The sequence below is a fragment of the Glycine max genome, chromosome 15, assembly GCF_000004515.6.
Source record: "Glycine max cultivar Williams 82 chromosome 15, Glycine_max_v4.0, whole genome shotgun sequence".
NCBI classification, from domain to species: domain Eukaryota; kingdom Viridiplantae; phylum Streptophyta; class Magnoliopsida; order Fabales; family Fabaceae; genus Glycine; species Glycine max.
Genome location: NC_038251.2, coordinates 34,527,406 through 34,541,895, shown reverse-complemented (window position 1 = coordinate 34,541,895; position 14,490 = coordinate 34,527,406). Strand labels below are relative to the sequence as shown.

Below are 14,490 nucleotides of genomic sequence, written 5' to 3'. Positions count from 1 at the left end.
TGTCCCCTCTCAACAAAATTTGTGAAGCTCTTAAACAGGGAAGAAAGTAATTTAAAAGTAGAATGACCCCTTTTTTCTCCTTTTTGTTTCCGAAATAACTGTACCATGCTCTTTTTGTACTTTTAATTTTTTTTAGGCAGAAATGTAATATTTTTTAAACAGGGAAGAAAGTAATTTAAAAGTAGAATGACCCTAAAATTGATCGAGTTTTCTTTTTCTGTTCTTTTACATTACACCGAAATTTGAATGCTCATAAATCTCCTCACTCCTTGCGACTAGAACAGAAATCAAACAAACGAAGGAGAGAAAGCTTAAACTCGTGAGTTCGTGCACTGCTTCTTCTTCTTCTTCTTTGCGAGCGTCTTCGAAGAAACAACACGAAAATGTCGGTGCTGATCGTGACAAGCTTAGGGGACCTTGTCGTTGATTTGCACACCAACAAATGCCCCTTGACCTGCAAAAATTTCTTGAAGCTTTGCAAGTAAGTGCTCCTAATTCCTCTTTCCATAACCCTAAACTCTTTTTCAATTTTATTATCGGGTCTTCATTCCTTATTATTATTCGATAATTTTTTGGGTGCTTCTGAAACAAAAACCCTTATTGCTCAAGGAATGTGTGGTTTGGGAAGCAATATTTGGTAGCATTTTAAGCGTTTAAGGTCACTGAAATGTGTCGTTTAAGAATTAGAAAATAAGAGAGGATAGGGTGTTTTTCTTATTGTTATGTTACATTTATGTGATGGGTCTCAGTGTTAAAAGGTAAGAGAAGTAGGTAACAAGTTCATGTACAATCATAAAAGCTCAAGGAGGTAAATATGCTAGCTGGAAACCGTGACCTCATTACTATCATGGAAGTGGCTGGGAATTGGGATCCGAAGCCGATGTGTCTGGATGGCCTGGAGAGCACATCACATTTTTGTGGGTCTTCCTGTTCTGCCGTCTATACTCTATACAGCATTTTTTTGACTGATATGTCATTTATTAGGTGTATGTCGATTAGAGGATTTATTAGGTGTAGGTTATATAATGTAGGGGTGAATCTTTGTTTCGTGGTGATTGTAAACACAGAACTATGTTGTATTCTGGTTGGGTACGGGTACCCCTAGTACCCCTCTTTTTTTATTTATTAATATGAGTATGTTTATTCAGAAGAAACACTGAGCTTGGTTTTCCTTTGTTCTTTGTATTATTTAATTTTTTAATGCACCGGTATGGTACTTGCATATGTGGGTGGTTGTTCGAAATCACAACATGCTTTCTGTTGCTATGAGTTTGTTATGTACTCTGGTTGAGTGTGTTATTTTATGCACTACTGTGATGCTAGCTGGATACATGGATTTTTTCTACAGGGTCATAAGTTGCTCTCTGTTGAGATGGGGTGATAGACTCAAAGTTCAATAGGAAGAGTTTGTTTACAACTTTTTTGAAATTTATATTTTAGCATAAGAACTTCTATGAGAGAGCCTATGAGAATAGCTTAGGCTCTGTTCAGGGTGATTGCAACTTTCTGGTTTTCGGTTTTCAACACTGCATCGCAATCATCACTGCACCTTGCCTTTGCCGCCTACACCATCACCATATTGCTGCTGCCACCATCATCGCCATTGTCGTTGCTACCATTCCGACGCCTCCATTGTCGTTGTTGCTGTCGTTACCACTATTTCACCCCACCCTTGTTGTCGTTGCTTCCACCACCGTTCTACCACTGTTATTGCCACTACCACCACTGGTGTCATGGCCGCCGCCACCACCACTATTCCATCGCTACTACTGTCTTCACCGCCACCATTCCATTGCCTTCATCATCGTTGTCCCCGCCATTGCCACTATTCCACCCCACCACCGCCCATAATTTTAAAAGCCGAACTAATGATTGACCTAGTCTAGGCATTGGGGGACTAGGTCAATGGTTGAACCAGTAGGTCACTAATTGACCCCCATGACCTAGCGTGTTTCCTCCCTTGAGTGTGGCCTAGCTCTGGTAAGTGGGTTATTGGTCTAATCGCAAACTCGACCTGGTCGTACTAGGTTGCACCAGGGTCAATGCATGGTTGATCTGATAGGCAACTCGACCCACCTAGGCCTCCAAGTCGCAGTCAAACCAGTTAGACCGGTTGGGTTAGTCCAGGTTTTGAAACACTGTCATCACCATTCCACTGCAACTACCATCACCATCACCATTCCATCACCATCGTCGCCGCCACTATTCTACCCCCACCACCGTCGTCACCACCACCACCAATACTATAGCACCACCGTCACCACTGCAACTCCTGCCCCGCTATCTCTACCACTACCATTATTTCATAGTAGAGCAAGATAAGATGAAACGGTTGACTCATTTTATTTATCTTCAATTTGTAACATTTTAAAAACTAAAAAAAAAGAATAAACCCTCAAAACTCAAAATTGATTTTGATTTTTAAAAATTTCAAAACTAAAAGCGAGAAACTACCCCGAACTGGGCCTTTTTTTTTATCAGCAAAGTTAATTGTATTAATATGAAATAGAGTACCAGAGGTACTAATTACAAAGAGTATAGAGTATTATATGTAGTGCAGAAGTAGTCAAATAGAACTACTTGTGTGATGTACATCTATTGTTGTGCTGTGTGTACTACCCTCTACATAAACAAAAAACCTTGTCTAATATTGCTTGACCACTGATTAAAGTGGATTGTAAAATCCTTCTCAAAGTGTCTAAGCCAAGTCCAGATAAAAATAGCATCTTCAAAAAGCCGATTAGTGTCAAATTTTGCATTTGCAAACAGAATTCTGTTTCTGAGCTTCCAAATAGACCATGTTATCGCCAACCACCAATACCTCCATCGCTTAGCCCTTATTCCTTCGATTTGGATAGAAATGTGCTGGATGAAGTGCTGTTTTGGGCTGAAAAGGAAAGCACCTTTGATATTCATCCATGACATCGATTCCCACCAAATTGGTTGGATTTTGATACTGTGGATAAATAGGTGAGATTCGTCCTCCATAGCTCCTCTGCAAAAAGGGCAAAGCACATCTTGGATCTGCAATTGTCTCCTACATAAATTCTCTTTTGTCGGCAATCTGTCCCTGCATAATCTTCAAGCAAATATCACAATTTTGCTAGGGATCTTTGTCTTCCATAGTTCCACACTCCATTCCTCCTGCTGACCTCCTGCAATTTCCTCCCATATCAGATTGTAAGCATTGTGAGTAGAATAATTGCCTGATGAATCTCCTAGCCACTTCCAAACATCAGTTTGCTGTTGCTGTATGCTTTTTCCTCCTACCTCCCTAAGAAAATTGATGGCTGCACATTGTCGAACAACGGTCTTCTCTATAAGAAATTCCACTCCCTGCCCATGTCCTTGTAATATCCCATCTGTCTAATAGTGTGATTCTGCCGTGATGATATGAGAAACAACCTGGGATACCTTTCTGCTAGTGTTTCCTCTTGGTGAATCCACTTGTCTTTCCAGAACCTAATTTTATCTCCACCTCCCACCTTCCATCTCATGTTATTTTGAATGACCACTCCCTGTTGTGATTGATTAAAAGCTTGTTTTAGATCCCTCCACCAAACAGATTGATTTCCTGTGCTCCCTTGTTCATCAAGATTCCTCCATCCACCATATTTGGATTCCAAAACTCTGGTCCACAGCTCTCCTTTTTCTTGCATTAATTGCCACTTCCATTTTCCAACTAGTGCAAGGTTAAATGTGTCAATATCCTTGATGCCCAAGCCTCCCTTTTCTTTTGGTAAGCATACTGACTCCCATTTAATCCACGCAATCTTTTTGTGGTCTGGTCCACCACCCCACAAGAATCTTCGCTGCAACCTTAAGAATTTGTCCACCACTGATTTTGGCACCCTGAAAAAAGAGAAAAGATAAATTGGAATTGATGTTAGCACAGCCTGTATGAGTGTCACTCTCCCCTCCCATGATATATGTCACTTGAAGCTTTGATTATGTGAGGAAGAAAACTGTTCACTCACTAGCTTACTTTATTACATTCAAATAATACATATATATATACACCAAAAGGGATAGAGACAGCTTGACAAGACAAGCCATACTGCTGTCTTCTACCACAAGCTAAGCAGGAGACTAAGGAAGCTAAAAACAAAAAATCTATCAAAAGATACACATTATTATAACATTCCCCCTCAAGCTGGAGCATATAAATCATATGCTCTAAGCTTGGAACATATAAACTGAATCCTAAGCCCCCTTAAGGACTTAGTCAAAATATCAGCTGGCTGATCATTAGAATTAATGAACTCAGTGGCAATCTCTTTGGACAGTAGCTTCTCCCGAATAAAGTGACAGTCAATCTCTATGTGCTTGGTCCTCTCATGGAAGACTGGGTTTGAAGCAATGTGAAGAGTAGCCTGATTATCACAATATAACTTCATTTGCACCATTTTGCAGAATTTCAACTCTTCAAGAATTTGTTTAACCCACATAAGTTCACATGTAACCATTGCCATAGATCTGTATTCAGCCTCTGCACTAGATCGAGCAACAACATCTTGCTTCTTACTTTTCCAAGAGATAACATTTCCTCCAATAGAGACGCAGTATCCTGATGCGGATCTCCTATCCATGGGACAGCCAGCCCAATCTGCATCACAATACCCAGATATTTGTGTGTTACCTTTGTCTTCATAAAGTAGTCCTTGTCCCGAAGCTCTCTTTATATATCTAAGAATACGTGTAACAACATTCCAATGATCAGCACGGGGATTTTGCATAAATTGGCTCACTACTCCAACAACAAAGGAAATATCAGGTCTTGTAATGGTGAGATAAATTAGTTTTCCCACAAGTCTCCTATATCTTTCGGGGTCATGATAGATTTCACTTTGATCTGCCATGAGCTTCAGATTCAGATCCATAAGGCTATCAACAGGTCTACAATTCTGCATGCTTGTCTCCTCCAAAATGTCAAGAGCATACTTTCTCTGTGAGATCACAACATCATCTCCTGATTGAGCCACCTCAATACCAAGGAAGTACTTCAAATATCCTAGGTCTTTGGTCTGGAAATGACTGAATAAGTGCTCCTTTAGCTGGACAATCTTAGTAGCATCATTCTCTGTAATCACTATATCATCAACATATACTATCAAATAAACACATTTCCCAGGGGATGAATGACAATAAAAAACAGAATGATCAGTTTCACTTCGTTTCAACCCAAAGAGTTGAACAATATGACTGAATTTACCAAACCAAGCCCGAGGGGATTGCTTCAACCCATAGAGGGATCGACGCAGCTTACACACAAGACCATACTCCCCTTGAGCAACAAACCCAGGAGGTTGCTCCATGTAGATCTCTTCCTCAAGGTCACCATGAAGAAATGCATTTTTAATATCAAGCTGATGGAGAGGCCAATGACGCATGACAGCCATAGCAAGAAACAGACGGACAGTAGTGATCTTAGTGACTGGGGAGAAAGTGTCACAATAATCAAGGCCATATACCTGAGTATAACCTTTAGCCACTAAGCGAGCCTTAAGTTGATCAATCTCACCATTAGGCCCAACTTTAACTGCATAAACCCATCTGCAACCCACAACCTTCTTGCCAGGAGGAAGGGGAACAAGTTCCCAAGTACCACTATGTTCAAGAGCCTGCATTTCATCAATCATAGCCTGTCGCCATCTAGGATGACTCAGTGCCTCATGAATATTAGAAGGGACAGAATGCGAAGATAGAGAGAAAACAAAGGAAGAATATGAAGGAGACAAACGATGATAGCTTAGAAAGTTATAGATAGGATGAGGATTACGAGAGGATCTAGTACCTTTGCGGATGGCAATGGGCCAATCTGAATCAGAGGGATGAGAAGTAGCAGGATCCATGGCTTGAGGATTGATTGAAGAAGGATGAGAATCAGGAGGAGAAGCTTCAGATACTGTAGAACCAACTGGCTGTGTCCTGCGTTGATATGTAAGAAGAAGTGGAGGAGCAACTTCAGGTGGATGTGGTGGAGAAGATGGAACTTCATTGACATCTTGGTTTAAGGTACCTAGAGGACATGGAGAGGGAATCGGAAGAACATTTTGGATGGAAGAAGAGTGGTCCGTAGATGATGGAAAGAAAGGTGTGTCTTCAAAGAAGGTTACATCTGCAGACATATAGTATCGCCTGGTAGATGGAGAGTAGCATTTGTAACCCTTTTGAAGACGAGAATAACCTAAAAAGGCACACTTGATTGCTCGGGCAGAAAGTTTATCTAAACCAGGGGAGAGATCATGGACAAATCAAGTACAGCCAAACACTTTAGGTGGAACATGGAATAAGTGGTCATGAGGAAAAATGATTGAGTGAGGAATTTGATTCTCAAGGGAAGAGGAAGGCATTCTGTTAATTAAGAAACAAGCAGTAAGCACCGCATCCCCCCAATGGTGTGAAGGAACATGAGAGGCTAACATTAGTGATCGTGCGGTGTCAAGGAGATGACGATTTTTCCTTTATGCTATACCATTTTGTTGTGGTGTATGGGGACATGTAGATTGATGTAAAATGCCTTTTGAAGATAAAAAAGAAGAGAAATCATGAGAGAAATACTCTTTGGCATTATCACTTCTGAAAATCTTAATTGTTTTTCCAAATTGGTTTTCAATTTCATTGAGAAAGGACATGAAGATAGACAAAAGTTCAGATCTCTCTTTCATTAAATAGACCCAAGTACATCTAGAGAATTCATCAATAAAAGTTACAAAATATCGAAAATCAAAAGATGTAACACGGCTTGGTCCCCAAATATCAGAATGAATGGTAGAGAAAGCTGAATTACATCTTTGACCAGTTTGTGAAAATGATGACCTAACATGTTTTCCTAGTTGACAAGATTCACATTCTAAGACTCGAAGATTCTTCAGATTAGGGATCATCAATTTTAGTTTTGGTAGACTTGGGTGACCTAGACGATCATGCAAAAGTTTGGGATTTGAAGTTGCTGAATAGGAGACAGGCAAGTTGAACTTCAAGTAGTAAAGTCCTCGTGATTCATGTCCTTCTCCAATCAGTCGACCTGTGCCATGTTTCTGGATAACAAAAGAATTAGCGGTAAAGGTTACTGAGCAATTTAATGAACGAGTTAACTGACTCAATGAAATTAAATTATAGGGACATTATGGAATAAACAAAACAGAGTCCAACTTCAATGAGGAAGATAAAGATACTTGACCACTCCCTTGAGCTGCAACTTTGGAACCATTAGCTACAGTGACAAGATGAGGAATTTTTGAAAAAGAAATGGATGTAAAAGAGGACTTATTACCAGAAATATGATTAGAGACACCTGAATCAAGTATCCAAGGACTGGGACCGTCAATAGATTGAGAAATACATGCTGTTGAATAACATGGTACAGAGGAAGATGAAGCCTGGCTGCTGGATTTCTCGGATTTTAGCTTCAGATACTTCTGATACTCTGTATCAGAGAACTTAGGCTCTGATTTTTCGGTCTGAGCTACCTGAGCTACTTTGTCAGGGAAGCCATGCAGGGAGTAACAATTCTCTTGAGTGTGGCCCATCCTCTTGCAATATGTGCATTGAGGATGTCCACTCCTTCCACCACGGCCTCCTCTATTGTTGCAACCTCCCCCTCTTCCACGAGATGCAGCCATAGCTGATGTTTCCACAATTTCAGCTAAATTTTCTTCTTTCAAGGCTTGAGGCACGCGAAGAAGTCTAGTAATGAGGGAGTCCATTGACGGGACTTGGTCACCTGCAAGAATTTGATCACGCACATGATCAAAATCTGAATGTAGACTTCTAAAGATAAGGACCAAGTAGAACTTGTACAGCTTCCTATTCACTTCCTCCAATGATTTTGCTGCAAGAAATCTCTTCAGTTCTTCCACTGCTGCTCTAGCTTTACCTACATGCGCAATCATATCATGACTGGTTTGTTTGAGAGCAGCAACTTTCTGGGTTGCATCAAATAAACTTTGAATGTCGTTGGCAAATATCTCTTGTGCCTTTTTCCAAAAAGAGCAACATGTTTTGGATGATCTAAGGATCTCCAAAACATCCGGTTCAACAGATTGCCATAGCACTGCACACAACTGAAAATCCAGCTTTTCCCATTCAGCTCTCTTGTCATTCGGAACAACATCAACTCCCTTTTCCAAGTGATCATGATATCCTTGGTCGAGAAACCATAACTCCACGGAAGCAGACCAAGACATATAGTTTTTCCAGTTGAGTTTGGCAGTAGTAATGGTGGGAGTTTCAGAGAATGAAAAAACAGAACCGGAAGAAGCCATTTTTGTCAAGGAAAAACAAAAAACCTAACGGAGTAGAGAGGAGGAAGCACAAAATGACACGCAAACACTACACCCGAGGCTGGAACGAAGACAGGGGAAGACGACGCTCCGTTTGAGACAAGTCTGGTGCGATTCCGGTGGCCGGAGGCCGGCGCGTGGGCTTCATGTGCCAGGAAGAGGCGCTGCTGTAGAGCGGCGCGTGGTGGCGAATCTGGCCACGCGGTTTGCGGGGTTGTGTTGCGCTCCTCGAGGCGCACAAAACCCTGAACTCGCCGGCAAATTTGACGGCGGCGGCGGCGAACGACGGTGGCGGACGGCGGCTGCGGACGGCGGACGACGGCGGCGACGATGGTGGCCGGAGAACCAGCTCTGATGCCAACTTGAAGCTTTGATTATGTGAGGAAGAAAACTGTTCACTCACTAGCTTACTTTATTACATTCAAATAATACATATATATATATACACCAAAAGGGATAGAGACAGCTTGACATGACAAGCCATACTGGTGTCTTCTACCACAAGCTAAGCAAGAGACTAAGGAAGCTAAAAACAGAAAATCTATCAAAAGATACACATAATTATAACAATGTCGTTGTTTCCATTTTGCCAATTTCCTCTCACATTTGTGGATAATGGTATCACATATTTGTCGTCGCCTCGGATTAGCCCCTATAGGTATGCCGAGATACACAAAAGGAAGAATCAAACAACTGCAGTTCAAATACTTAGCCACATCATGCTCCCAAATGCCCCGAACTGGGCCTTAATAAGCTTATGACGTGTCATAACTCATTAGATGTTTTCAGCTTAGCGATAGAGTGATAGACTTAAGGTCCATTAGGAAGAGTTTGTTTATAACTTATTTGAAATTGTCTTTTAACATAAGAACTTGTAAGTGTTTGAGAGAGCCTATGAAAATAGCTTAATAAGCTTATGTTGTGTCAAAACTCATAAGTTGTTTTCAGCTTATTTTAATATGTTTTACAGGATAGCTTATGAAAACAACTTACAGCTTATATGAAAACGAATTAACCTTATTTTCTATTTGATTATGAAAAATAACTTATGTAAAAGTGCTTATATATTATATACTTATTCAATAAGTCCTTAATTAAGTTTAGTCAAATGGGTCCTTATTGTTATTATTTTATTTTTTTAAAAATGAATTGTTTTGATATTTGTATATGTGGATCTGTGTTCAAATCATAACGAGCTTTGGTTTGTAATTGTTGATCCAGGATTAAGTACTATAACGGGTGTCTATTTCACACTGTTCAAAAGGATTTTACTGCCCAAACTGGCGATCCAACTGGCACGGGAACTGGTGGTGATTCTGTTTACAAGTACGTAACTGGAACTACTTGTGCATTTAGTTAGTGTCTAACATTTACTGATCCTTTTTTTTTTTAATATGAAGTTTCTGACATTGAGTTCTCATTTATGCAATGGCTTTCTCTTTTTCAGGTTTCTTTATGGTGATCAAGCTCGGTTTTTCAGTGATGAAATTCATATTGATCTGAAGCATTCCAAGACTGGAACAGTTTCCATGGCAAGTGCTGGAGAGAATCTGAATGCATCACAGGTATGGCATGTTTAGTGGCAGGGCAGGTTGATGGTTCCTTTCCTGTTATTTTGGAATAGTTGATACGTAAAATAAATTTTCAGTTACTATTGTTTTGTTTGTTTCTGTTTGCAGTTTTATATCACTCTGCGTGATGACCTTGATTACCTTGATGGAAAGCACACAGTAAGTATTCTATGCATCTTTGCTTTACTTTTTTCACGGTGTATGTGTGCATCCTTATGTTGAGTAAGGACACGAAAATATTTACCTTTTTATGGATTTAGATATAATTGACCTTAGGTAATTCCAGTTCTCCTGCGCAAAATAGTTTAATTTTTTGTAGTCACTACAAAGGGAGGATTGTATTTTAATATTTAATAATGATAATATTCGATGATTACTTTTAATTTCTAAGCAGTTTGTCTTATGCAAAGTTAACATACTTATCTTTTACTTATATAAAAGAACAGTAAAAATAAAATCTGGGCAAGGGTAAGTCCACTCAAAATATAACATCAGATCCTTTTGCCATCTTTCTTGTTTGTGGAATCATGGATTATATCTTGTTTTGTAATATTTATATGCCATCTTTCTTGCACTAAATGGGGAATCTCTAGAAGGTTCTGAATTTTGGCATAATAAGTATAAGAGTGGTAATTAGTTTTAGTGCATTTTAAACCCAATTGTGAATTATTATCAATAATAGCAATAGATTATTTAGATTTCATCAATTGTATAAGCTGCTTTATGTTAATTTCACAAAGCTGAAGTCAGTGCTTTCAGAACAAGCTTAGATAGAATAAACATTGAAGTTTTAGTACCTCCTACCTTTGTTTCTACAAAGCAGATAAGCTATTTATTAGTATCACCTTTTCTCCAATGGTATGGCTGTTGATTCTGAAATGTGTTTCTTTGCAAAACTTCAAGAGCAAAGAAAATGATAATTACAGAAAGGGTTTACTGTAATTGTGTGTTGTATCACACATGTATACTCTTATTTATAATTGAATAACAGTACAGTTTAGGGAAACATAATCAAGACTATCAATGACAATAATCCCTAATTATCAGCTAATGGTAATTCCCTAATTATAGTAATCAAATCATATCTTCAAAAACAATATTGACTGTTCATTCTAAAACATAAGCATATGAACTAATTTCATATCTTTCCTTCTGTTAATTGTTTCTCCTACCCTAGAAAGCATTAAGCAAGTTAGTTGTGCAATGGTTTTTTGCTAGATGACTCAATTAAAATGGAAGTGGGTCCACATTAAAGTATGCAAATGGGTCATTTGGTGGTGGAGCAACCTGTAGGTACCAAGGAAGCTCTGCCTTGGATCATTTTTATGTAACAGCAATCATGGCTAAGAAAGCATCATACTATGTTGTCAATCGCGGGCCGCTATTGCGGCGGAGCGGAGCGGCGCGGCCCTCATCCGCGACGGGGACAGACGTAGCGGCGCGGTTCAACGTCGCGGTTGGAGCGGCTGCTATCGCGGCGGAGTGTGGCGGAGCGGCGTGGGATCTGGACCGGATTTTCGCGCTGCTACACTGAAGCCGTGGAAAATCTGAAAATGCCCTCACTTAATGTGGGAAAGTGAGGGTATTTTTGGTATTACCTGGCTCTCCAGACCCAGCGTTGCTGGAAGTCGAAATTCAAAAACCCTAGAGTTGCTGCTCTCCCAGACCTGCGAGGCTGCGATACCCCGGCGAGGCTGCGATCCCGACGACGCTGCGACACCGGCGAGCGCCGCCACCTCCTCCACGCCCAGGAGAACGCGAGTCTTCAACACTGTTGAGTCTGCGCCGCCACCTTGCTTGAGGTTTCCTATTTTTTGTTTTCCTAATTATTTAATTGCCCTTTTTTTCAGTGTGGGACTGTGGGTGCCATGAGCTGTTGGTTTCAATTTTTGTATGGTGAGGAAGACGTGCAATATGTACCAGTGTGTGTATGCAAAATCAGAGAGAAAATGAAAATTGAATGAAATGATGCGTGTGATTAATGCGAGTATTAATGCTAGCTGTAAGCCTGCATTAATGCGTGTGATTTTTTTTTTTTTTGTTTTTTGAAAAATGTTATATGAATATCCTATGAGCTAGTTGACACCTAAACAGAACAGAAAAATGAGAAAAATATAAATAGGATAGGATTTATAATGTGATAAAAAAAGATAAAAAGAAATATGAAATGTTGAAGCATTTAAAATAACGAAGTATTTGTGTATTATTATTATTTTTCGATGGTGTGTTATTTGTTTTCTGGGATGAAATGGGTATGTCATTACCATTCTAGGGTATGTGGTCCATTTAATCTTTTTGTACCTAGTTCTGATGAATATAGGAACTTTTGTTTAATTTTTCAATTTTTGTTGGTTTCAATTTTTATTCATTTTAATTGGTTAAGTTAGATGATAAAATGACAGGAGCTTTTTTTGTATTTAATTGGTTACTTTAGATGATAAAATGAGCTCTCTATCATACAATCACGAATGATTTTTTTTTTTTGGACTTTTGTGATAATTGAGTGCAGGAAAGAGAATGTAATTTTTTATTTGGTTGCCGTGCTCTCTATCATTATAGATTTATAGTTACTTTAGGCTTTAGCTTAAAGGGATTAAGGCTTTAAGCCCTTTATTTACTTAACTTTCTACTTTATGTTTTGTAACTTTTGTTTAAGTAACTCAGTTATTTTCTGTTTTTGAACTTATATATATACATATTATTAATTATTTAACATATATAAAAAAAACATTAGAATAGCGGTCATCCCGCTATCCGTTATACCGCTATCCCACTTTTGGGGTCGGCCGCAACGCTCTGCTACGCCAGTATTGACAACTATGACATCATAGCAGCCACTAAAATTGACGTATTGTTTGGTTAATGAGAGAGAAAATAGGATTCCACCGCATTGTATTCAGCTTTTAGGATTGTATTTCTTCCTCTTCATTCAAACTTCATAGCCAAAGTAATCAGAAGAGCCATCAGTGCTTTCCCCTGATACTACCTCATTTTTTGCCTCCCCTCTATCTCCCAAATTTCGGACCATATCCAAGCCATGTTCCCTGTCTCCAATTTTTTGCTCAGTCAGGTATCTGGAGAACAAGGTAATTCTTTCATCTATTTCCTTGTTGCCCAGAGTCCCCCCTGTTGCTCACTTTGTTATTGGTGCTTAGCAAGGTGTTCTGGACCTGTTTCCTTTGTTGTGTTGCAAGTCAAGCACTGGATTGTCTGTTTGTTCTTTATTAATTGATTAATGCAATTAGATTTTAGATGGCCTGGAATCTTGAAGTTCTCATAAAATATTTTAGGTGTGGCATTGGCATTGAAATAACAGCCCTGATTTTGGACCATCTAAAGGACCAGTCAATGGTTTTCAAGCTTGAGTGATTCATAGTTTCACCCTTACATCCTCTGGTTTTCCTTTCCTTTTAACTGGTTATTCTTCACTTTTCATTCTTCATCCATTCAAGGTGATTATTTTGCATTTTCCCCTTTACTTAATCTGGATATGTACAAAGACGAGATAATAATATTGACAGAAGATGGCTTCATTCCAAAGAAAGAAAAGCAGCCAAAATAAATGATAACAGGTCAAAAGTGGATGGCACGCTTAACTCTTTACTATCTAAAGCCTGCATACTGTCTATTTTTTTGTTATTCTTTTGGTGCTCAATTTTTTACACCAGACTGGGTCACTGAAATCTGAGTGGGTCATACCAGGTTTGAGTTTTTTTGATTAAAAGAAACATTAATCTCCTGATTCGACCAGCCAACAAGTTGGTTCACAGGTTATCTGTTTGAATCAGTTGAGTGGTCCAAGCTGTACAACTATGAGTATAGGACATAGGTATTGTCGTGTTGTGACAACTATGAGTAGAGGAGATAGGTTTTGTCTCGCAGCTAAGTTTAAAGTAGGTCATCAACAACACAGTCATATATGCCTTTAACATTGAACATTTTTTAGTTATGAGCATTTATGTGAGTGCATTATATAAATTATTTGCATTCATCTATCTTTTGTATAGCAGGCACTCTGCTATTTGGTATACCATTATTGCATTTTTGGTAGCAGTTGCTATGCACTACTATTCAGGATTGACTGTTATGATCCTTATTGCTTTTTGAATAAAAAGATCTGAGGCATTGTCAGTTTTTTCTGTGGGTTGGGAGGAGGGACTAATGTGTGTGATGACGATGGAAAGCATTTTAGTTCTGTTCTTTTTCTAGCTAATGGTTATTTAAAAAGCTTGGTGCGTTTTCTAGGCCAAGAGAAAGCAAAATGAAAGAAAAGAAATTGTCAAGAGTCTGAGGCAAGACTGAATTGGTTTGGATTTTTAAAAAATTTGACCCATGGTTCGGTTAACTGAACCGTTTTTGTAAAGTGGATTGGTTCAGTTTTTTTACTATTTTTTTTCCAGTTCGGTTCAATTTGTTTATCCATTTCACACATATATGGGTTTGACGAGTAAATACTTAAAGTGGTTCAGTTCATTTTTCATAATTCAGTTCGGCTTTTTTTTGCAAACCCCCAGTTTGACGAGGTTATCAAGCAGGAAGTATTACCTAATTCTATTAGACATAGACATTGATATGGAAATGCTACTATAAATATTTACTCACATTTGACTTTTATACCGTGGAAATTACTTCGT

General features: G+C 39.0%; 1 protein-coding gene across 1 annotated transcript in view; it reads left to right on the top strand.

The window, feature by feature from the left end:
* The first annotated feature begins 209 nt into the window (after window positions 1–209).
* CYP56 (peptidyl-prolyl cis-trans isomerase CYP56) overlaps window positions 210–14,490 on the top strand; it is a 28,111-nt gene continuing 13,830 nt past the window's right edge. The window contains exons 1-4 of the mRNA XM_003546596.5: window positions 210–481; window positions 9,507–9,611; window positions 9,733–9,850; window positions 9,965–10,015. Of these exons, the coding sequence (XP_003546644.1) occupies window positions 384–481; window positions 9,507–9,611; window positions 9,733–9,850; window positions 9,965–10,015 (372 nt within the window). The 5' untranslated portion in view covers window positions 210–383. The remainder of the gene's footprint in view (window positions 482–9,506; window positions 9,612–9,732; window positions 9,851–9,964; window positions 10,016–14,490) is intronic.